The sequence below is a fragment of the Stigmatopora nigra genome, chromosome 9 (assembly GCF_051989575.1).
Source record: "Stigmatopora nigra isolate UIUO_SnigA chromosome 9, RoL_Snig_1.1, whole genome shotgun sequence".
Classification (NCBI taxonomy): Eukaryota; Metazoa; Chordata; class Actinopteri; order Syngnathiformes; family Syngnathidae; genus Stigmatopora; species Stigmatopora nigra.
In genome coordinates, this window is record NC_135516.1 from 8,256,800 (window position 1) to 8,282,034 (window position 25,235).

Here is a 25,235-nt window from a genome sequence, read left to right on the forward strand (position 1 = left end):
TAGAAATAAAAAAAACAAAATAAACACTGGTTACACTGTACTGGGCCGCCAAGTTTTCCCATATTATGCAAATATTTTGAAAACATTACAAAATAAAATACAAAAGTTAACCTAGGTTAAATGTTTTCAAATCTAAAATCATTCATATATAGTATTTATTTAAGTCAAATGAGCACTGAGTCAATGTGCTTTTTCAAGTGAAACAAAATTTGATACAAAGTATATAATGAAAACAGACAAAATAACTCAAGACATGGCATTACCATTGATAAAATTTATTTCCAGTGTTTCCGGAGTCTATGCAATCCTCCCCAATCAAGAGAAATGCAGCGTTTGTACAGTCGACATATTTTTTTTCACTCCCTTGGCGTACCAAAACTGTCCACACATAAACACACACACACAAGCATCATCTTCATCCTCCCATAATGAATGTACAGAATCCCACCAAGCAAAATGGATAAGAGAAGCAGCTAAAACATAAGTTCAATATGTACAATTAAGTTACTTATCTTACAGTAAATATTTATAATTGATGTTCCTAAAAAAAAACTAACTAAAAGTGGAAACAATGTAAAAAAAATAAGTGTTAAGACCAGAGTAGAATGCCTCAGGAATGGAAGATCGGCATTATTCTAATGGAGAACCTGTAGAACGACAGTCAATGATAAAAAATAGTCTTTCACAGTACAGTATAACAAGACAATATGGCACTCTTTAACATTTCATTGTCAGGCACTTCCTGTTGTTTTTTGTTGTTGTAATGTATAGATGTACTTTTTTTTGCAATTTGACTTCATTTTCTGCTGATTTAGTTTGTTTGTTTCAATCCATTTTGTTCACTGCTCTCTATGACCACAAAGAAGTGTATTATATAACATGTGCATATTGTAAGTCCACCATTTTTTTTCTGGTCAGTGATGTACCTTTGGAAAACCGACAAAGCTGGCAGTCATCACATATGTCGTACCAAAAAAATACATTTCAAGTACACACATAGCAGATAGGAACATTTTGGCAGAAACACAAACATCTAAAGCTTTTAGTCGGAAATACGTCGAGCAGGTCTGTACATTCTTCATTTCTTTAATAGTTCACATAATATGTTGTAACCCTTCTTTTCACAAAAATATCTAATCTGCATAAACTATGAATCTATACCTTTTTTTCCATTCTTTCTTCAAATGTAATCCTTAAATCCATCTGGCTAAAACTTCATAAATGTGCCACGGCATAGTTTCAGCCTCAAGTGTGACTGGTTATTTGCGGGGAAAAAAGAGTGGAAAGGAAGTCCTGGTCTGGTCCCGCTTGGGTGGTCAATAAAAAAATAGAATTATGAACCGTATGTTTTTCATGCCTTTAAACACATCTATTGTCTCGCACGCACTTCACATGGCAATATGTGTGGAACATGTCTCATTTACCAACACCACTCGGACTTGGAAAAGAAAAACTCCTCTAATACTCCCACGCAAACTCACAAGTACTGATAGAATCGCGAGTGTACCACCTGGGAACTCGTCAACTTGTGTGGATGCGCCGTGGCCGACAAACTCAGGCTCTTTGCCTGTGGCGTGTCACCGTTAGAAGCCTCGGCGTTCCGACGCGTGGCTTCCGATGAGGACGAGGCTCTGAAGTCCTGAGGGTCGCCGGCCACGTAGAGCCCGCCCGATTGCTCGGTCGGGTCTAGGCTGACCTCGGGATTGCTGGTGCGGTGGCGTTCGCGTGCGATCCAGTCGCCGATGGAGAAATCCTGGGAGCTGCATTTGGGTCGCAGGCGGTCCACGGCTGACAGCTCGGAGCGGGATCCCGAGGAGAGGGCGTGTTGCGGCCAGTCGCCCAGTACCGACAGCTCGGCAAAGTCCCGCTGTCCGCCCATGGTGTGTCTACGTCTGATATTCTTCTTCTTACTGCGACCCTCGCCGCTCCGTTGGCTTCCTACGCCAAACATGTCGTCCACCGACACGCGCAGACGCACTTTGAGTCGATCCGTGATCTTCAGCTTCCACGTTGGCTCCGTTTTATCCAACTCGCCACGAGACGACGAGCTTAAGCTGCCGGTGGAACGACCTTTGACCGAAAGCTGTGACAGTCGGTTGGAATCTTTGTCGGCGCGTGAAGCGTCCAGCGAAGACTCGCTGTCCGTCTTCTGGCGGGCGGCTTTTTTTCTGGACAACGTATCGCACTCGATGAGCCTGTGCGAGGCCAAAGGTCGGGGAGCCCCGTGTGGCTCTCGACGCTCGGCCGTCGTTCCATCCCTGGCTACGGCGAACACGGAAATGTCGCTCTCGCTGTCCGTCTCCACGGGCCGACCCTCGCTGAAGAGTTCGCTGCGCTCATCGTCGGCGTCGTCGTCCCCGCCCCTGCTCTCCGTCACGGAGCACACTTCTGGACTCAGTGTGTTGACCTCGCCTCCCGTCATGAAGGTCATGGACGACGTGGTGGAATAGTCTGAGGTGATGGAGCACACTTCAGCACCCGGCCCGCTGGCGCCGCCATCTTGTCCCGGCGCCGTGGTCCTCCAGCGCCTGGCTCTCGGCACGGAGGCCCTAGAGCTCGTGCTGTTCATTGTACCCAGGTCGGACACCGTGTCGTCACAGGTGGAGGGCGGGTCCGATAACGAGGATTGAGGCGCCGCCCCCGTGGTGCAGTTGAAGCTTGGCGAGTGAGAGGCCGGCGTGAGTTCCACCGTCTCCTTGGCGCCGTCGCTTTTGTCGAGCCGTTCCTCCGAGCTGCTCCTCGGCCGTTCTTTTTCGCTGGTTCCGTCCTCTTCTTCCTCAGTGCGACTCTCCGAAGACCAGAGAGCCTGCTGTTGCGGTGGAGATGGCCTCTCTCCCAGGATTCCCCTCCTGTTGAAGCCGTCCAGGTCATCATCTGAGCTGCTGGGCTGCACTTTGTCTTTGGGCTTCTTGCGCTTGCGGCTGACGAAAAAGGAGGAGCGTAGCATCTCTTTGCTACACTGATCCTTCCCAGATGCCCAAAGGCTCTGCAAAAAAAAAAAAGACAACAAAGTCCAGCGTTACGTGACTGAGTCTGGGCAGGAAAAAAAACAAATTGTTGTGAGGAAAACAAAAAGAGAACGTCACCTTTGATTTGGAGGAGTCACTACATGCTGAATCTGTATCGACAAGAAGAGAATTATTAGAAGTGTGCCAACGGTGGCCTGGTAAAAGCAACTTAATCATTTTAAGAGTAGGAGGAGAAAAAGGAGCAGGTTGATGGCTTGCTGACATCATCTTTGACAGACATAAGCTTTACGGAGAGAAGCTGGATGAAGCAAGATGACAGTGGACAAGGACGAGTAACCACAACCTCACTAAGTAAGCAGTTTGTGGAGACGAGAAAGTTGAGGCAGCAGGAAACCAAGCCTGAGATGAAACGCATGAGACAAAGAGAGCGAGAGAGGAAATTGGGAACGTGAAAGCCCAGGCCGTTCAAACAAAGACGGTCACAAGCGATTCATGCTCGGGTGACGATGGAAGCAACGACGGCACATCACGGACACAAACGTCAGTCGCGGAGCATCACGTGTCTTCACTAACCGGCTGTCGGTATTCATTCCCCCAACTCAAAAGGCGTCTTAAGGGGACGGCGTGATGCGCTCGCACTGACTTAAGACACTTGAGGGTCCTGAGCTGAACAAATCAGTGAGTGTATGGTTCTGGCAAGTCTTCACATTTGATCTGTGTAGAAACTACACTACTTGAATGCTTCCTATATCATGTACCATGCTATTTACATACAACAAACAAAACAAGGCCTGTTTAAATTGATATGATAATGCCTCTGAAATTCACATAGAGGAGATAAGCTCTGAATTCCACTGTATGTAATTTAGATATTAAAAGGCATCTAGATAAGGCCTGCCACAACAATTCTTGAGGACAATTTATTCTTCCAACAATACTATTCTGGTATAGAATACTATACTATTCTATAGAAATGTTGATGTTATTATTCTGCTAGCATTGTATTACTATTCAAAAAATACAAAAAAAATACTGGCTAACCTAAAAGGCAACAATAAGTCTATCCTCAAACAATAGAGTGAGGATAGATGTGCTTACATTCTTGTAAAATGCCTACCTACCAAATTTCATTCTAATCCGCACACAAATAACAAAGTAGCAAATTTCACTTCACAACGCTACAAAATCAAGAACAAAGCAAGTTTTCAAGACTTCCCTCTGGAAGATCTAAAAATAATATAATTGAGACCTAGCGTGATGTAGGCCACACTTGTATAAAAAATTTTTAATAATGAGGCCAAAATGTGAGATCCCTATAGTGGGCGCCAAGTACATTTTCTTAAATTGCCTCAAATAGTTCCTAACCCTAGAAATAAGTTTAAATGTTGCAAGTAAATCTATATCTTTATAGAATATAGACACCGGAAATAGCAGCACTATCATCACTTCTATATAAAAAAAAGGTTTCCACAATATCACAAGCTCACACCTGTGTGAGTGTCCCACATCCTGCAGGGATCTAATTATCTTACAGAGGGAGCAAGAACAGAGGTGAAAAGGGAACTCTATCTACCACAACCAAGTATAGTTATCCATATCTGCTCAAAACATGACTATTCTTGGGTTGGAATCTACGGTATATTTGTGTATTGTGGTGAGACTTGCCTATTGTACCAAGTACCAAGATAAAATCATACTGAGACGGGTGACAGAGTTAACATAATGAAATAAAAAATGACCTAATCCCATCCTCAAAAACACTAGTGTGAATTTGTGATGGTTTGTTGGCGATTGGATGTGTGCCTGGAAGTATCCAGCTCAGTCCCAGCGCTATGGCCCCGCCCCCCAGACATCATGACAGATTACGCTACATGATCGGAGAGAACCTGACATTGACCGTACCATGCTACTTGTCCTTGCGATCAGCTTTAGAAACAACAAGAGACAGCAAAAAGGGCTTTTGAGAGAACGCACGACGACATGGTTCTGTATGCCCTTAATGCAGGGTATTGCTTTAAATGTCAGACGTGCACACCACAAGGAAAATGACAAACATCGACTTCTCTTTCTTTCTTTTGTTTCTTTTTTTTTAAACTCTTTTCCTCCTTTTTGCCCTCAATTTAAAAGAGTTGTGGGCTTCTGCAGACTAGGCAGCTACACTGGGCACAACACTCGTCCTTCTTCCTACAGTCCCAGTTGTCCACCACTGACAAAACAGAGTCCATCAGTGACATCATCGAGTGATAGACGCCGCCCAGTTGGCCTGTGTCAAGATTGGGTCATGTGTGAGTGCTGGACAAGGGATAGATAGGGGAGAGAAACAACACACTGCACACAAGAGGGTTAAAAAAATTCCATTAGTTTGTTAAATTTGATTTTTTTTTTTTAGTTCTGTGAGAGAACATGCCAGGTATGTGAGACGAGGAGGTAAGGGGAAAAAAAGAACTGAAAGAAAAGTAGTTGTTTGGACACAGGTAAAGCACAGAGAGAAGTAAAAAATGGCTTGGGTGACAGGAAAGAAAGTAAAAAACAAAGAAAATAACAAAAAAAAAAGGAAAAAATTGAACTATATAACAATGAAAAGAAAACAAATTTCATGGGGAAAAATAAATTTAAGGAAATAAATGTGAAAAATAGCTTTACATTTTCTAAACGGTCAAACCACAAATAAAAACTGTCTTTGCTCTGAGCATGTTAAAACTCACAGGCATAAAGTTTATACTTAATACATCTATTAATATGTGCCTAAAAACATGAATATGTTCATTAAGATAGCAATGGAATCAAACTTAGTTGACATGGACAAATATTTGAATGTGAGACATTGTTTGAGAGCACAATTTTTCTCGCTTTATACCTGAGACTTCGCCAGGCGAAGCTGCAGTCTTTCCGATGTTGGAGAGCAGGTGGTCGATGTTGGGCACAGGCTGAGATTGCACTGTGCTTTCCTGCTCAGATGTGGTCTGCAAGAAGAAAGAAAATATAAAGCCACCACCTAAGTCTAAGTGATAAACTAGTTTGTTTGTTTTTTAACTGTGGTTGATTAAAATTATAATACATCCCAATCCATCTTGGAGAGGTCAATGAACTCAGCCAATGAGTGCTGATTGAAGGTTTAAAGTTTGTGTTTTCTATGTCAATTGATTTGTGGTGTTCTTCAACAGGAAAATAGGGGGAGGAAAAAAATATCGATAAAAAGAACCTGATTATATTTTTCAATCCCAACTGGTACCAAATTTAGATGTTATAAAATAAATAAAAAGAAATTTGAATCTACATACCACAGGATCTTCATCGCAGTCTTTAGTGAAGAACCAATCATATTGTTGGATTAGGTTCTCAACTATCTTGCACTGGTCCGGCATGTGATTGACCATATTTGTCATGTTGTCCTCAGACGTTCGGACCAGTGTTGGCCCAAACACAATTGCCAGGTTTCGAGGTTCCATCTAAACAGACAAAGTTGAGACTGAGGTTTTACCCTGAAAAGCAAAGGCTGATGCAAATGTGATGATAGGAATATTACATGTCGCACCTTATTTTTCTCACAGTTGTCAGAAACCTTCTTGAGGTGCGCACAGAGAAATTTCAGAGTTTCATAGTGGTAATCGGGCAGTTCGTAGATCTGAAGGGAAAAGGAGAGTTAGTCTTCAAAGTGCTTCCCAGAACAATTATATAATTTAAAAAAAAAGTGGTGTGGCGAGTGGTGCCAAGATTCCTTACCAGCTTCTTTAGCTCTTTAAGTCTCTCTACAGAGTCTTCTATTCTGTTCGCTTCAATAAAGTCAGCATACTTCTCTGTTGAGGGCATTAAGTAAAGTATGAGATGGTATGCAGTTTTTCCAGAAAATATTTCAACACAATTGCTTTTTGTGCAATATTTATCACTTGAACTCTTACCATTTGTAAACAAGGGTTCTGGTAATTTCCGGAAAAAAGACTTGAGTAAGCTGCTGATGACATTGAGATCTCTCCATTTCTGTGAAGAAGTGAGAAGATTTGAAGTGCATTAGCTAGACTGAAAGCCAAAGCCTGAAGTAATACTGCGTGTACTTACATCCTCTTGGATATCTATGTCAGCAATGCCTTTGGTGTTGAGCTCCTCTTGCATGTTAGAGATGGCAGCATTGTTTCCAGGAACTCTGTAGATCCCAGTGTATTCCAGGCCTCTGTCCTCCACCACAGTACAACACACTTCCACGATCAGGGGAACAAACTAGTAAAACACATCACATATCTTGTCAAGTCAAGATAAGAATCAAAACAAAGCCTCTTAGATCTCCCCCCTGTGGTTCAATGTAAAAATGACATGTTAAATGATATGAGTGTGAATAATTCCACACAAATCATCCAAAAAAAAACTGAGACTAACAGTATAAAATACAGTAGATGCCATTGACAGTGATAGACATCCAATCAATTTAAACTGGTTAAATTCATAGTAGAAGCATGAAATGAGCCAGATGATTGGACAACGATCATCATCATCATTTGGGATTTAAAGAGTTAATTGGGTCCGGCAATGAAAGATCGGTTAAATTGGTTAATCACTCAGCTAGTGCGACTTTTCTGCAGGTGTGAAGCACTGACTCACCCTGCTGATCTGTGCGGGAGGACAGTCATCTAGCCGCACGCCAAACGTGACCCCAGCCGGTGTCTTCTTTTCGAAGGGCTTCCTAATAATCCCCGGGATGCCAATTTTCCATGCCCCCCTGTCCCTTGGTGGACTGGCCTCATCTAAATAGTAAGTACGGTTATATTAGTTATGATGAGCTCCAGCAAATGATGTGACACCATGTTTAATGGCAGTTTCTCAAGTACCTCTCAATGCCCTTCGCTCATCTGATTTAGGTGAATGAGGACTGTGGCTTTTGCTGTCAGTCTTTCCTCCTAAAAAGGCTTGTTTGATGCTTAAAGACTGACGGGAGGTTTTGGGCGATGGTTCAGATCTACTGCTGGGCGCACTGATAAACAAAGCATACGTAAGAATATGTGAATCATATTTGATATGTGGTTAAGTAGCAATAATTGTTAGGCTTCTGACCTCATGGAGGTGTATTCTTTAATCTTGCGACTGATCAAATCCTCACTTGTAACTGTAGCATTCTGAAAAAAAGATCAACGACAATTTTTAGTTATACTGTAATAACAGAAGTGCATTTTGACTAGTACTAGTGAATCAAGTGTTTTTTTTCCCCTCACACTCAAAACACAAACTCACCTCTTCATCTGGATTACTGTTTTCCTGAATGACTCTAATCCAGGTCAGCATGTCTTCCCTCCCTTCAGCTTGGAACAAGTACTCGCAATCGGAGGTGGTCAGACGGAGTACATTCTTGCGGCGAGTATCGCTATAGGAGATGTCAATCAGGCAGGCTTTAATGCTGATTCGTAGCGGTTCTTCGTCAGGTGGCGTGTTGACGTGTGGGAGTGCATCTTTCCTATCCCTGAAGAGGGTCAGTGTATGACCTTGAAGAACTGCATACATCTGCTTCCATGACTTCATCCCCCCACTAACACGCTACAAAGAAGAGATATGGGGTATCAAACATCAATCCAGCAACTATTGTATTTACATTTTTTCCTTCAACCAAAAGCATGACCAGTCAGCATTACCTTATTTTTGTCTGTACAAAATTGCCTAAAGTTGAGCAACCCTTCCTTTGAAGAATCAGCAAAAACATCGGCGGAGGAATCTCTCCGAGATCCCGAATCCCCGGAGGATTTATGGCCATCCAAAGCCTTTCACAACAACATGCAGACATATGAAAAAGATGCAGTTTGTAAAGCACCATGACCCCAAATGTACCACACCCCTTACTATGTCATGAAGCTCACCTTTCTTAGGCCTCTAAAAGTTGGCATGTGCCGATTAGAAGGTCGTCTGGGCAAAAAAAAGAGAGTGCATGATAAAAACAATTATGCAAACAGTAAATGATATGAGCAGTAACTGAATATGAGTTTGAACATACCCTCTCCCCTCTTCTTGGTAATTATCCAGACCTTCATCGTAGGATTTAGACCGCTCAGTTTGACTGGCAGATTCCGACTCTAGCAGAGCACTTCTGAGGGATTCTAAAGCAGAACATATCAAATTCAGTGACTTTCGAAGTTGTGAGAATGTCAATATTGCTATCAGCTCTCACGAAGTTAACAACGTTAAGATTATATTGTTTTGAACATGTTTTAATATGCCCAAAGCCTTTTACCTTGGTCATGTGACAGCTGTCGGCGAATGGGAGGACATGGTGAATCTGGACTGGAAGGACCTGTAGCTATTGAGGGTGGCACAGATATGACTGCAGAGGGTGGAATGGGAGCAGCATCTCTGTCAACACTGGGGCTTACAGGCTCATCTATTTTAAAAGAAAAACAGATGAGATTGTTAAAAAAGGAACATTTCAAATGTTTTGTCAAAGTTTAAAATTTGTATCAAAGACTAAAGCAGCACAAATTCAAGTATATGTTTTAAATGACATTTCTACAGTTAACTCCAAATACACTGCATTTAGTATATGAATAGCACTCAAACCTGAACACAACTTGATTAAGAGATTAGTACAAAAGTGCAAATATACATTTAACCACCTCTTGATCTACAGGTCGGGAAAAAAAACATCCGTTCAAATTATAAAGCTTTTCCCTGCAGATACATTTGGAGCTAAATTTAAAAACACCGTCCCAGATCAAGCTTGTACCAAACTTCGAAGCAGGGCGAACTAAAACCAGCTTCACCATCTGGAAAAAGGTTTATGGGGATATGGGAAGTTCATAGAGGTCTTTCTGACCCAGCAATTGCAACTGTCTGAATTTTAACACTTAGTATTTCATAGGTATTGTATTATCTTAATGCCATCTTCTTAATCTGAATCAAGTTTAGTAGTACAAAAATATTAGCAATTGCAACAGTTTCTAAAAAGAATATATGAAATGTATAACCAACCGTGCTACAAAAAAAACGTGGGTGATGGGTACAAAAGCTGATCAATGTGACTGGGGCCATTCACAAAGACCATTGAGGGCGGCCCTTCAGCTAGCTCAATCAAGACACTGTTCTCCTGGGCCATGGCACTATTCCCAGAATGGTAGTCGTAGCGTTTTAGCACCGTCACAGTTTGCTTTGTGTGCACCTGGACTGTCATGCCAACTCCACTAACTAACAATACATGGAGGACAGCAAGGTTTTCATAAGGATTGCTAGTCAATCTCAATCGCAAATCAACAGGGAAACATATTTGTTGATTCAAAGTAATGCAAAACCTTTGGGGGAAATATAAAACTATAGTGTACTATAGCCAACTTTAAAATCTCGGTCCAGGGCAAACAGATCGATCTACCATAACAGACTTGGAAAACAACTCTCTTACACACTTTGGAAAGCAACTGGACAACAACAATCGTGGTTTAAGTGGTGTTTGTATATCGTAGATTTTGCCCACTAACTGTTTATCACTCGTCACGGCCTGCCATCTTGTTTGCGACTTCTTACCAGAAAACCATATAAACAAGTGTATTTTCTCTGAAAAATAAAAATATTTCACTAAACAGCCTTTTATACAGATGCAGGCCATGAAAATGGAATTTTCCAGCAAGACCCTTCTTACTAACACTCCATTAAGGCCATCACTACTGTTTTGAGCATATGTTCAGCATGAAAATGTCACAAACCAAATTGCATATATGTGAAATGAACAATTAAAGACATGAAGTTTAGTGTTCTGCAAAACCGTTGGTGGTCTGAGTCATATTACTACAGCAGTTTCCATGGAAACAAAGAACAAGAAACCTATATAGTTTTCCCCTTACCAATGAATGGAATAGAATCCAACGACTCATCTAGATTGCTGGAGCAGGAGGTGTGACGTTCTCCGAGGCGACGAATATGCATCTCCCTACGTGCATCGTTGGGGAGCCAACAAGTCGCTACATATGCGTTTGAGTCTGGCCCATCGTCATCATTCACAGCCAGTATGTAGGAAGGGTGGCGGAGAGGGCTTGGGTGCTTCCCAGAGGGTGGTTTAGGTCTCATCACAACCCCGGAATCGGAGAGACTACATTCGGTTTTCTGGCTTTGAGACTCTTCATGGGATGACTTGAGGATGCCAGGACGCTCAGACATCTGTTTTTGGAAAGAGCACGAAGAAGATCTTTTCCCCACTGAGGCAATGTCTCTCTTGACCTCCACTGGTTTTGCACTTTCAGCTCTCACCCTGTAGTGGGTTTGATGGTTCGTGTGGCCCGGATGGTTAGGTTTGACTGCAGCTTTTTGGTCACCACTTATTTTTGTTGTAAAATTGATCTGTCTTTCAGGGAGAATTGATGGAGAGTGGGTCTGGAGAGAATCTGGTCCTTTTGTGTACATCGGATTGTTTGGCCCTCTCTTGCCACTGTTGTATCCAAAAGAAGGCCTGGACAGCATGGCTTGTCTCGGCATGGACTGCCTGCTTGGCCTCGTACCAGGTTCTGCCCTTTGATAACCTCTCCTTTCGACAGGCTGTGCAATCTCTGTGGGGTCAACATAGTCTATCGAGTGTGACCGTGCTTTGTGGATAAGGCCATCTTGAGACACACTCCTTGGTGGCCAGTTCCTAGCGTGGCTGATTCTCTCAGAACTGGTCATGCGGTCCTGAGAGGCACTACGTGGGGCAATTTGGAAGTGAGGGGGTGGTCCGTGGTAAGAACGTTCATGGGATGTACTCCTTCGACGTAACCCCTTTGGGCCCCAACCCATCTGGGGAATGTGATGTGGCGTTTCAAAACTATTTTGATTGGAAGATCGCAGGCTATCAAGTCTCTCCTGGATGGTACGACTACCATGAGAATGTATTCCTTTGTTATCAATATATTCCCTATAAGTTTGGTAGGTCCGCCAATCAATATTTGGTTGAGCGGCTGGGTAGTAATGCATCGGGCCTCGATAAGAAGTTGGTCCTGGTCCGCCAGGGTAGACATCTGTCTTTCGAGGGTGGGGATATTGGGCTAATGATGCAGGCCTCCCCTTCATTAATGCAGGGTCCATGTAATCTATTCTATGTGCTGGACCCATACCACGCCCCATGTGCTCAGGTGGAATCACCATTGTCCTCACGCTGTCATTGCGCACGCACACCGCCATTTGACTTTTTGGAAAGGATTTAGGTGGAAGGGATGGAGGCACAGTGATCTCCTTGCGGTACCCATGGTCAGGGGCTGCTATAGAGCCCCTAATGCCTAAACCCACCGAGTCTGTCGCCTGGGCCATGCCCGTAGGCTTACAGTCTACTCTGGGGTAGCATGCAGGGGGCGGCTCAGGAATGTGACAGGCATTTCCAGTGTAGCTGCTGTGGCCAAGGAGGTACGCATCCTGTGAGTAGGCCTGGAAACAGAGAAATAAACTTGTGTTAAAATAGACAAGGAGGTGTGTGTAATAGTCAACAGTAAGCCAGTTGATCCTAAAAGAAGTCGAGTAGAACATAACTAAAAGCGGGTGTGTATGTGTGGGTGGGACATTTTGTAATGTGAGTGAGTGGAGGCATTGGGAGTGTCAGCAGTGGTCCTTATTGACTCATTTTAAATTCATGCTTCATTTTTTACTCATTATCTTTCTCTCCGTTGACGGTAATATACATCCAAAGCATGTCAACAATAGTGAACTTATAGGGGGGTACTATGTAATGGAGAGGGATTTATCTTGCTTGCTTGATTCAAATGTGTGAATGTATTTTCAAGGTAATCAAATCTGTGGATGGGAATAATAATGAATAACTTATGTGTCAATTTAACCATGTCAGACTGACAGATGCTTTACAGAGACCGGAGGTTCCCCTCCCTCATTGTGAGAACTATATTTAGCCTGATTACACTCCAGGGCCTATATGAACATGGGCACTGGGTAGTAATGATTTGTATGGTGCAGTCTGTGTATGATTAAGGAATTATTTGATTATTACAGCCGTTCACTTTTTACAAAATGTCTTGGTGGACTCGGTTAAATTCCTAACATACCGTATTGTTTTGCAAGAAGCAAAGCGCTGTCTAAGTGTTGGCCCATATGGACTTTAATCCAGCGGTCGTAAAAAATAAAAGAAAAATTACATAATGTGTGGGCAACAATCAATGTGTTTGGCTCCACCCCCCACCCTTCATGAAGCATAAACATGCAAAAGAGTTCGGAGGTCACTGATCTTTATGACAGTAATGATATATGACAAGTAGAATGAAGACTGGGATGTCAGCAGGAGGTCTTAATCTAACAGGTAACACCATGAATCAGCCATTTCTACAGTATATCTGAATGACTACCCAGTAGTCAAGCAACAGCAGTGATGTAAACTACAGCCTGTAACCATTACCCTGACATGCAGTCCATGATGTGCAAAATATATGCACTGCATGTTCATATTAAATGGCGAACTAGAGAGCAGTTTGCTTACCAGACTAGTTGCATCCGGAAAAAAAGGCTGCCGTTTGAACAGACAAGAGCGTTAAGAAATGGAGACAGAAGAGAGGAGGATACCAGAAGAATGGGACAAACATGCTGTTGGGAAATGATCGGATTAAAAGGCGAGAACATCAAACAGCTACACAGATTGCCTTGAATTTGAAACGCTAAAAATATGCTCAAGCCACAGTAATACAGAGGGAGGGAGAGGAAGCGTACGTGAAGTAGAGCGTTGCCACGTTACGACCTGCCTGTGACAGTCTGTCCTGGGCGAGGCGGCAGGACCGCAAGCTTGCCTCTCATGTTGCCGATAAGCTTCCACGGTTGTATTCCATACTCAGTCACATTGCACAAACTGAATGAGGTGCCTCGAGTCTACGTCTCCCACTCCCTCCCTCTTCTGCTGCTGCTGCTCACATGACAGAAGCAGCAGCTGCTGATTATACATTCCGCTCTGATGGTAGAGCTCCCCCTCCCAATCTTTCTTTCCCTCTCTTGCACTCCCCCCTCCAGCATCAACCTGTTAAAAACACAAGGCAGTCAGCTGATTTCATCCTATCGATTCTGCTTACCCTCCATTCTTTTTAGGCATTTCCTCATCTTCCCTGACATGTAATTCCCTCTCTTTTCTTCTCCCTGAGTTTCGCCGTTTGCTAAGCAACTATTGGCTGTTTCCAAGCAGTCTGTGTGCTGCCTACCACAGTGAAATGTCATCTTGCTAGTATGTGTGCATATCCTCAACATTAAACGGACAGATTTGACCAGTATTTCTGCCTTTCCAAAGTTATCTTTAGCCAACTGATGTTCAGTAGTGCTTTCGGCAACATGACAACAAAGGCATTAGACACTCGGGAGACTATAGAAACAAAGGAAGACTACAGGAAGGGGCTTGGACCAGGTAGGGCTGGAGTATACTATACAGGAATGGGATAATGACAGCTGTGATCATCATTATATAGTCTTGATTCCATAATTTTCAGGAAAAAATGGACATATGAATACAAAGGTGGCCTTTCACCACTAGATATTCGGGACATTTTGTATTTGATAGTATGATACGCTACAGGATAATACTCTATTCATTTTCTGAACCGCTTATCCTCACAAGGGTGGTGTGGGTGCTGGACCCCATCCCAGCTAATTATACTAATTATAGACACCAGGCGGGGACACCCTGAATTGATGGCCAGCCAATTGCAGGACACAAGGAGATGGATGGTCAACTAGTCATGCTCACACTTATATCTAGGGGCAATTCAGAGTGTTCAACCAGCCTACACATTACGTTTGGGATGTGGGAAGAAACCCGAGTACCCGGAGAACCCAGAAAACGAATAAATGAATTGAAGTTAACAGATTTTTCCAAATGGTTCCAGAGTGTTGTCAATAGACACAGCCAGAGAGAGTTCACACAGGGGAGGGTTTAGGTTGATAGTGATTGGATTTCATTATACAAGACGGCTGTCAAACACTCACAAGTGATTCCTTAGCATCTGCAATTACTGTTGCACTTAAGAGCTTAGTGCAGTTTCACTTTGCTCCTAATGTGCAAAGAGCATGGTGTATTCAGACAATGATATGCATATGCGTACAATTTCTATCATGTTTCCAATATTTTTTTTTGGGTGAGTGTTTTTGTTTGGGGTGTGTACAATAAGAGGTTAATAAAAATATAATATACTTGAGAAATGATGGTAAGTATATTAGTTTGGAAGTGTATGATTAAAAAATATATAATTAGGGAAGAGATAAAATGCAGAAATGCTGATTTGTCCTAATTAGGAGTCCTCAATAGAGAAAGAACTCTTATAGGATGGGATTGCTGCATTTTAGGATTCCTGTCATGGACTAAAACTGGAGCAGCTCTCTGGGACAAGATGCGAGCAAGAGGGTCATTTCTATTCTAAAAAAAGAACACATTGTACTTGCAGTAACACACACACACACACAAAATAATTAAATTCATACCAGTTGTAATATGTCCTCATCTTTCGGCATGACACAAAGTTCCAGAAATTCTCCACTATGAGGAACAGACAGAGAGTAAAAGGCAAATTAAACATGAGACTAAAGTCAAACAGGAGCCTAATTAAACCAATTGTTTAAATTGTATCACCTGTCTTGGATCAAAGATATAACCTCGCAATATGCTTTCCCAATGATACTTTCCCCATTCACCTTCACAATACGATCACCTAAAGGACATTAAAAGCAAATATTAGCTGTTTCAATGGATGTCGTCCTAAGTAATTTTTAAAACTCTGTATGATGAATAAGGTTTGTCAACCAAGGCATCATGTTAGAGATAATAACAATAGTTGTACCTGTACAGAGGCCAGCTCCATGTGCAGGACCACCTTCCTTGACTTGCTTTACGAAAATAGTATCCATTGCCTCGAGCTTGTTCCGTGGTCTCCCTACCAAATGAAAATGTAAGTGTGAACATTTTACTTTCATTATTGTAATAAAAAAACAGGAACTATAGTATTTTGCAGTCCAAACAAAATCTGTAAGTAATTTGGTTGAATGTGAGGACAAGAAAATGTTGGTTTACTCCCAACAGTTTGACAGATCAAAATAAACAAGAACAAAAAGGTGTTCAAACCAGTACTTGGCCTACTCATACATATAAGAAATGTTTTAAGAACAATCTTTTGTGGGATGGGAGAGGAACGCCTCAGTAGAGAAAAAAAAATGTGAAGAGTTTTGAGTAGAGAGCAAGGCAAAAATAAAGGATACTGACATGAGGAAAACCAGTTTGCTCATGCAGTCCCTGTCTCCTAGCAGCTGCACAGAAGAGGCGGTGTATGTGTGTGTGTGTTGGGGGAAGGGGGGGTGTTGTAAGGGAATAGGAGTAGGTGGAGTGACAGTGGGCTCAGCTGCATAACTCCCACTTCTTCTTTCACTCTGTTGTCCACTGCCAAAGAGTTCCCCATAGTTAACATTCTGCTAGTGAGTCAGCACACCATGGAAGACTAACTAGAGGCCAATGGGAGCCAGAATGAGAGGAGGAAACTTGATCCCTTTTTTTGTTGAAAACTGATGTTTAAGAAAACAATTAAAGCAGCTATTTGCATGTGTTGAAAAATGACAGAGAGAAGTGCATGCCTACAATTAGCCTTTCTTACTTGATCACAAGCCTATTGTGGGGTCAAACATTATGTAATGTAGTATACTAGTGTACTGAAATGAGGTACACTCCCTCCAAAGGCATAATACGGAACTCCATAACTAAGCACAAAGTATTTTTTTTATCAAGAAGGGCTGTGTATATTTTCTACATGATCATAGACAGAATTAAGACAAAATTGACCTTCATTTGTCAATGAAACACTAAATGAACAAGTTGGCCAACAGTTTATTTTCTAGAATATTATCCCCAAATTGCCAAAATTATGAAAGTCTCACTGTGTTATGGAATTATGTCAAAATATAATATTCACTTTATTTGACAGAATTAATAGCAGTTGTTTGTAGTTCCAGTTGCTTCACTGGTTGTTTGTGTGAGACAAGACCAGGGAACATTAGATTTAAAGTGTACCCAAACTTGAACCCAGAGCTGTAACAGAGGAGCTTTGTCCTACGAGGCTGCAGACTCTAATACAATAAGATAATTGATGGGGTGCTCAACTGTGCCTGGTTCATGCAAGTGGAGAACTATCATTAATGCTCCTGTTTAATGTTTGCACACCTGAATTGCATATGATAGGAATATTGTGTGAACATACATTATTTGTGCTTTAGTTATTCTTGTTACCAAGGACTCCTCAAATTCATTATTTGAATTGGAGGCTTTTTCAAGGCTCAATTTTAGAGGCAGTCTCAATTATGAATGCCATCAACAACTACATCACCATGAGAAAAACATTCTTTTCTCGCCTCAGTGTTTTTCCCTCCCTCTGCAAAACTGGCTCATCTTCAGAGAAGATTTCAAAAAAAGGGAATTTGTGTATAAAGATTTTGCTTTAGGCTTGCAATCTCTCCAAGAAATACTAACAAGATCAGAAAACAGAATAATATATTATGATTACAACAAAATATATCAATAAATGAAAATCAAGAAAAAATCAAGATACAAGGCCGTACTCTACAGTCCAACAATATCTTAGCAAACTCAAAATCCCAAATAAGAGCATATTTAACTCAACAAAAGCAGCATGTATATTGATGTTGTTGTGGCCTCAAAGCAGAGCAGGCCAAAAATGTAAGGCCAACTGTTTCTGATGGGATTTCTATGGTGATAAAGAAAAGTGGCAAGAGCAATAAAGTGGAACAATATGAAGAGGTGGGCCACCACAGGACAGTAGCAGATGGTGCTTAGCAAACCGTTCATGAATCCACAGAGGTCAATGACACAGGGAGCGACATTGATCTTAACACATAAGAAAGCTAAAAAGAGCCAGCTAGTGGCTTGATGAAGGGTCATTAAATTATAGAGGCACTGCTATTACACAAACGGAGGACACCTGTATTATTATTTTTGCTTACCTCTGCGCCCAACATCTTCCCCCTGTAAACAAACAAGAAAATGATGTAACATAGAATTAGATTAATTTATAGTTTGTAACTTAGTGATAGCCTGACATTTACCAGGAAGTAGTGCATAGTTGACTCAGGCGGGTACACAATAAAGTGCCGCAGGGTGAAACCAAATCCATGAGAAGTGCGACGCAAAACCACAGTTTTAGGTCTCGGCCATGAGAATGACTCTTCTTCTCTGGGGTCCAAGCCTCTCCAGTCAGGACACTCATTCTATAAAAAAAAAAGAAAAGAAAAAGGTGCTTGGATGAATTGCATTTACTGTTCAGATAGCCCTAGATTAACATTAATACATTCAATAGTTTCTTATGTCATTTAAAAAAAATTGTATGCATAATTTCGCATAAAACTAACTTTATATCCAAGTCCGAATACCATATAATAAGTAATAGTAGTTGAGGAACTGTCATGATTGGCTAAAATACATGTAGAATTGTAAAAACACATCATTTTTAATGTGTATTTTTTTGCACCATGACTACATATTATGTGCATCATTTGTTCCTGGAAAAGTCATATGGTATGTTAAGACTGTTAGAAATGGAGGACCCTTAATATTCTAGTAAGAGGTTATCTTGGGTACTCTACAGTTACTCTACATAAACACGTGTCAGATTCTTAGCCTTTAATGTTTACACTCAAGGTTCAGTGACGAACCATTTGCACAGCTGGGGAGTGAAGCACATGAACTTTTAAGGGAAAAACGTTGAAACAGCCACCTTTGGGAAAGTGTTTACTTACTGTGACTACTTACTATTTACAAACTCACGCCTTAGTGGTATTAAGTGTGCAATAACACTCCCTCTTTGTACAGTCCAGTCCCATGTCATATGCCATGCTACTAGGTTTAGAAAACACATCTGCACATCTCTACTCTATATTTCCACAGGGAAAAAAAAATCATCCATTGTATCACATACCAGTTTTCCCCTCCCCCTAGAAACGTAGACCTTCCCTGCTGTGTGAAGAATTTGATGAGCTTGCGTTGATGCCCTCTGCCTGAGCAGATTGCCTCAGTGATAATGGAACTGAATCCCGTCAAAATTTCTCACAGTCCGACGATAAAGGTTTCTATTGTGTTATTGATTAATCACACAAATGCACTCAAGTCTGTGAACAAGAATCAATGTCTGAAGCGGACCTTTTTTTCATTGACACAGCTGTTGCAAGCGAGAAGTGAATGTGTGCAAGAGTTATAAAAACAAAAACAAACAATAAACGAAAAATGTTTGTTCATGGCACCTTAAAAATGTGCAGAGCCATTGCTGTGAGCATCACCAGATGGCAACTGAGCTCCTAACTAAATGGCTCATTCGAAGTATCCATTTTTCATAACGCGCATCCTCGTAAGGGTTGCGCCGGTTACTGGAGCCTATCCCAGCTGACTTCAAGCGAAAGGGAGACAAACCGCCATTCGTACTCACACTCATACCGCCAACAGCGGAAATCGACCCCGTGCCTGCCCGCACCCAAGTCAGGCGAGTGAACCACTACACCATCAGGCGGCTCATTTGAAGTACACAAACACAAAAGCATTCATCACCAGTAAACATTGTTTTAATTCTGCTTTCACACCGTAAAACAGGTAGAGTAGATTCACCCATGAGTTGAGTATTAAGAAATCAGTTTTTGTTTGTACATTCTTAAATAGTTTGTCAATGAAGAAGGGTGGCATAAAATAGTGGAAGATATTTTTGGGTCAAAAATAATCGTGATAAAGGTACCTTTCATGTGCAATAATGTGTGCTAAATCGGATTTCTTAAACATTGATAATATATAGTTTTATGTGGGTTTGAGAATGAGCTGCTTTTTTAAAAAATGCTTTTAGTATGGAATTGTTGATCAAGGACAGTTCAAATGCTCACTCTTGGCACAATGGCAGGTATTGTAGTAAGTGCACAGTGTAACTTATGTGTACATAAGTGGTTCAAACACAGAGTTGTGCCTGGCTGGGAAACACGATACAGGTGCAGCTGACACCATTTTTTTAACTGAAACTAGCATAACCGGTTGTACAGATTTACCATGTTCAGTTGGTTTGTTTTAAAATCAGAAGGCGATGAGTAAAAATGAGTGCTGCTTAAGCTGTGGAATCTTTCGTGCCATGAAACAATTTTAATCCGTACCCAGAAAGGGACTTCTAGTAGGATGACAACAGATCAGTTGGATAGTTGAAATGCCGACAAACGAGTCCCCGGAGTTGGATTTTGCAGGAAGTGCATGTGCTCATTGCCTATCCTTCTGATCTTAAGATGGAGATGGCAGACCCGGGTGGGGCGGCTGTTGTGCTCTTCACATGCCATGCATCTAGTTAATACTGTTGTGACATTCCAGCTCAATGAATACCAGACATTTCTCTCCTTCTCTGGACCCCAACTTCTCCCTTGCTCAGTTTCATCATATTGGAAAAGGACTACATTATCAACAGGGAAAAGGTCACATCACTGGACCTACCCATCATAACTTGAATCATAAGAATGCCCGTGTGAACTTTTGCACTTACGTAACCTAGTTTTTAACTCTTGAATAAGACCTAGAGGGAGAACAACACATTTCAAGAGTATATTTGAGGAATTTGACTTTTTAGTTTGTTCCACATAATAAAACCCAAGTATCATAAAGGCTTCATTGACACGTCATGACGTGAGTCAATTCATCTATTTTTCCGGATTCCAAACTTAAAGTAGTCGGTCACATTCCAAAAAAAATAGTGACTTCTAATGTGAATGTAATGCGTTCCTGAAGTCCTACGCACATGCACAAAACAGGAAGTCATGTGGTTTTGTTTTCTTCAAGAAATGAATATGGCCACCAGGTGTATGTTTATTCCAGACACATTTTTGATATTTTTTTTTGCCTGACTACATAATTTCCCTATACTGCTGCTACCTATTTGACAGTGCCTTTTTTTCCGTGCAGGACCAGTGGCTGTTGACGTATAGTTTGGGTCAGAGCGACAGGAAAACCCATACGCCGCTTGAATCGGATAGGTGTCAAATTGTGGACATAGTCAAACAGAGTATAATCACTTTTGCACAGTAAAACCATGTGGTCTAGAATCAGGAGTATCCATAAAAAAACAAAGTGATTTTACGTACACCGAAAAAGCAACTTGAATACCAGAGACCTCTAGTGTTTGCAAACTAACTGTATGATGTCGCTCGGAAAAACAAAAGTATACAGGAGTAAAAAGTAAGGGGAACCTGCTGTTGGCTGCAAGATTCTACACCATGCTCCATCCAACATTAGCACTTTGCTGTGAAAAGTCTCAGCTAATGATATTGGGGCCAATGGAAGGCCATCCAAAACAGTTTTGTAATGAAGGAGGACGGTTTAATTAGCTTTAACTATACGCAGTCAGAGAGTACACACGACTGACGACAATGTGCTTGCCACATCTCTAGTTGTAAAACTCCTGCCAGCAGCTATTAATACCTGGTTACAACATTGAAAACATTATTCAAATGAGTGAAAAGTATTGATACATGGTTTTCTTGTCGTGAGAGCTTGTGAAACATTTTCATAGCCCAATTATTTGTCACTTGGCCAAGATATATATACCTGAATTCCTCTGATGAGTAGTTGTTGTTTTTCAAACCAAAGCAACACTTTTGACCATGAGTACATAAATAGACCGTTGTTTTACGAACAGAACCAATTTTCATCATTGTTGATGTTTTGTAGAAGAGAAGTTCCAGTCATAAGTATGATGTGTCACTAGACTTTTAGAGTGCTAGTGTTAAAATAACTGCTGTGCGTATTTTTTTTTTTAATGCTGTGGGATTTTAGACATCAGAAAAAAGCTGTAATGTGTGTACACCCTCGAAATTTATTTTCCAGACCATTGTTTGCATTGGAAGAGTTTAAAACCAATCAATTATATTAGGAATGTACTCATAGATAAGAACTACAGTATTACTACATAGGAGGAGCTGATTATGAGGCAATCATCTCCAAAATACTTTTTTTTTTGCAAAAGATGACCATTAATCTGATATTATCCACTTGCTATGTTCAAGGAAATCCGTTTTTATTTATTTTTTAATTAAAGACAAATAGCTATCTTGTAATAGCTATGTATGAACAGGTGTTTTTGTTGAACTAAAAAAGCACTTGGTACAGTTGATTACAAATCCCATATGGTTTCGCCCCGCCCCCTGAGACAACACAGACACTACCATAAGGCAACAGGAAATAACAGACTTCTTCTATCCAATTGTGGCTTAATTTTCCCTTCCGTTTGCCATCACACAGCCATGCGATGCTTGTGCAGAGGCTTCTGTGAAAGGCAACCGGTCCAAATGAGATAAACACTGACCTTTAATGAGGCAAAAACTGTAGGGGCGGGAGCCGGGTGGGTCGGTTTGTCCAAGCCCCCCGCAGCTATTAATATGGATCATGCTTCGTTATTCAAAACAATAATCAATTTGACTCTGTGTGTGTTTGCTCCCCTTTTCTACATAACAGTGAGCATACCAAGCCAATTTTAGTTCATAGTGTTTATCAAGTGTTCAGTAAAATGCTCTTTACAATCAGGCTGCAGGGGTTTTCCTACTGATGATTTTTTGGTGATGTTGCATAATTAAAAGTAGGACTTACGCCACACCTCCAATAATGTGTCATCTTGTTATGACTTCATCCTTTTAACTCACATGGGCGGTTTCAATAGAAGGAAGATAGATGTAAGATTGAAAGCAATACATATTTTACATAAAATTTGGTTTGATGGTATAACACAGTTTCAGCCTTTGTTCTACATCCCCAAGCACATGACATGAGTCCATAAAACACACACACACACACACACACACACACACACACACACACACACACACACACACACAGGAGAGATTTAACTACAAACAGGAATGGTGGAATAAGTGGATAACAGAAATCGAACAGGATTTGTTACAAGCACAAACAGCTGGGCCAAAGTGTCGAGTCGAGTCCCCCCCTCGTAACTCCACCCCCCACACGGGACTAAACAGTGGGATGACTCTAGAAACCCTGAATCAGCTGCCCCCCCCTCAAAAAACAAAAAAAACATACGGCTCACAACCTGAAAGTGGTTATACGATTGTTACCTACCTCACAGAACGACGATCTTGCTTGTTGTCGCTCGAGATCTTCGTCACAGGAATGTGCCCAACGTGATGCCATCGTTCAAATTGAATTGAAATCCCCTAACTGATGAACACCCACATGGACAAAGGTACTTTTTGGGTAGGAAGGAAGAATATATTCCTCGCCTTCCAATTTACAATGTTATCCTTTCTGGATTTGCTAATCCATCTGGAAGTGAAAGGACAAAAAAATATATTAATAAAAGTGCACATCAGGAGGACCATAAAGTGAATTAACATGTTACTATTTATTATACATGTTTTTTTATTTTTTTTTTTTAGATAAAGTAAACAGTGATGTGATGGTACTGCTGCTTGCATTACACCACATTACGCTTTGTGGTTGGTACTTCAAAATAAGTGATTTAGTACCGGGAAAAATGCCAAATCCTGATCCCATGCGCATCAGTTGCTTTCTACTGATGGCTTGAGTCATTATTTAAATTTTGGATTTTAGTTTATGTTTGTAAAGTGACTAAATAATAAACACATGGACAAACAATACTGGCTTGTCATAGGTCCGATGAAGCGGATCATCGCATCATACATAGGCAACAAGTGAGAAACCTGTCTTAAAAAAGGCTAAGCATCAAAACAGAGATTAATAGTGAATCTTTTTTTGCGATCAAGATCATTAAATTAAGGGCTGCGTAGCCACAATAGTTGCATTTGGTTTTGTGATTTAATAATGGCTTAGTTTATTGTTCCAGTTCGACACACAGCGATTCGAGTTGTTCTCACGGGGACTATTTTGAAAATCCATCGTTTACTTCACTTGTTAACGCACTCGATTGATCGCAAACACATTAAAATGAAACTGGTAGGTTTTCTTTGACCCGATGAGTTTTTAAAAAGGAATAGAAATGCATGAAAAGTGGCAAATAGACTGTGAGCTAGATAGCCTTCGTGCTAACACTGCAGTTGAAACAAAGTTACCTGAAGAGTTGCGGAACCGCGTTCCAAGCGATCTGTGCCGAAGGGAGTCAATAAAAGCGTGGAATCCGAATAAAACCATAGCAAATGAGTACCGGTGTGGATCGACGTTGACATAATGTCAATTATTTGGAGTATAAAAGGCGTCCCACACAGGGGAGGCGCATGGTGTAGTTTGGTGGTTGCCTTTTTTTCCTCCTCTTGCTTCGAGCGCTCCAAACTCCCTGGGAGTCCACCTTTGGGCAACAGGACGCGGTCACCCAATCACAGGCAACCTTACATTTGATCTGACCAATTACGCACGACTTTACACAACGTCGCTACAGCGCTGACAATAGTTACAAAGGAGTTTTAGACAACTACTAAACTCTTTGGAAGTGTTGTTGTTGAATCAAACCAACGGTTATGTAGCAAAACCAGATCCCTGTAAATATTGTTAAATTTCAATAAAGGATCTTGAACGGAGGGACACGTGGTGTGGTTCAAAGGGAGGTCGATCCTAGTTGGCATGTGGATGGCAGTGCATGAGGAATTTCATGCCGTTTGTCTATTTAAGATGGAAGACACTTCCTTTCCAACCATTTGCCTGCAAGAGGATAATATTGTTTAATAAACAGCGTAATATCCCAATATTTATTTTCTCCCATAAGTAAATAGTGGAGAAAATTGTAAATAAAAGCCAGCAGTTCCAGGAAGTGGCCCCCCGGGACTGGGGTGGGTGTGGGGGTCAGACACATTACCCATGCTGGAACTATTTTAACCATGTAAATGTGAATATTACACATTCTCTATGGCTTTCTTATTAATACACATTATCCCATGCACCTGTGCATGAATCTATCACCAAGTATATGGTTAAAACTGATGCCACCAAATGGTTGATCTACTTTTACCTAATTAAATGTTTTCCTAAAGAAAACTAATTTGGGATGAATGGAGCCACGTGATTGGACGTCTATCAATGTCAATGGCACTGAAAGGGTTAAGTGTTCTGAACAGAGAAAGAAACAAACACACACACACACACACACACACACACACACACACACACACACAACTCTTCCTGGTAAAACTGGCTGAATCTGAGGGTCTCGATGTACTTCAATCCCCGGCCCCCCTGACAAATGTCCTCTTTATACCATGGAACAGAAGGGGCCACCTGTTTCTTTTGGCCATGGTTGGCTTTTGTTGCCCAAAAGCTTTTCAGTCAATGTGGACATATTTGGACACATTTGTCCATTGGTTAGAATC

The 25,235-nt window shown here is 41.3% G+C and overlaps 1 protein-coding gene across 5 annotated transcripts; it reads right to left on the bottom strand.

Annotated features, from left to right (window-relative positions):
• Nucleotides 1-259: 259 nt before the first annotated feature.
• On the bottom strand, nt 260-24,195 carry arhgap21b (Rho GTPase activating protein 21b). 5 transcript variants are annotated; one of them, XM_077724152.1, is made up of 24 exons: nt 23,988-24,195; nt 23,017-23,220; nt 17,979-18,140; nt 17,877-17,898; nt 15,713-15,805; nt 15,505-15,583; nt 15,357-15,411; nt 10,775-12,323; nt 9,178-9,324; nt 8,941-9,043; nt 8,807-8,852; nt 8,585-8,710; nt 8,190-8,489; nt 8,013-8,074; nt 7,790-7,932; nt 7,563-7,705; nt 7,026-7,184; nt 6,869-6,947; nt 6,693-6,766; nt 6,505-6,594; nt 6,251-6,418; nt 5,827-5,932; nt 3,087-3,118; nt 260-2,986 (listed from the first exon to the last, which is right to left on the bottom strand). In XM_077724152.1, the coding sequence occupies exons 2-24, from the start codon at nt 23,086-23,088 to the stop codon at nt 1,478-1,480; spliced, it is 5,319 nt and encodes a 1,772-aa protein (XP_077580278.1). In that variant the 5' UTR covers nt 23,089-23,220; nt 23,988-24,195; the 3' UTR covers nt 260-1,477. The 5 variants fall into 5 exon arrangements, with proteins under 5 accessions (XP_077580278.1, XP_077580281.1, XP_077580279.1 ...); XM_077724155.1 differs by lacking the exons at nt 15,357-15,411; nt 15,505-15,583; nt 15,713-15,805; ... (2 more) ...; nt 23,017-23,220; nt 23,988-24,195 and adding exons at nt 13,381-13,407; nt 13,608-13,820; XM_077724153.1 differs by lacking the exons at nt 15,357-15,411; nt 15,505-15,583; nt 15,713-15,805; ... (2 more) ...; nt 23,017-23,220; nt 23,988-24,195 and adding exons at nt 13,381-13,484; nt 13,608-13,820.
• Between the last annotated feature and the right edge of the window lie 1,040 nt (nt 24,196-25,235).

What these genes read in the sequence shown, in the direction of transcription:
- arhgap21b (XM_077724152.1), bottom strand. Translation starts at nt 23,088, where the DNA reads ATGGCATCACGTTGGGCACATTCCTGTGACGAAGATCTCGAGCGACAA. An exon ending in ACAGCTGTCACATGACCAAG is followed by an intron (nt 9,044 to 9,177) that starts GTAAAAGGCTTT and finishes GTTCTGCTTTAG; the next exon opens with AATCCCTCAGAAGTGCTCTG. An exon ending in CTTTTAGAGGCCTAAGAAAG is followed by an intron (nt 8,711 to 8,806) that starts GTGAGCTTCATG and finishes TTGTTGTGAAAG; the next exon opens with GCTTTGGATGGCCATAAATC.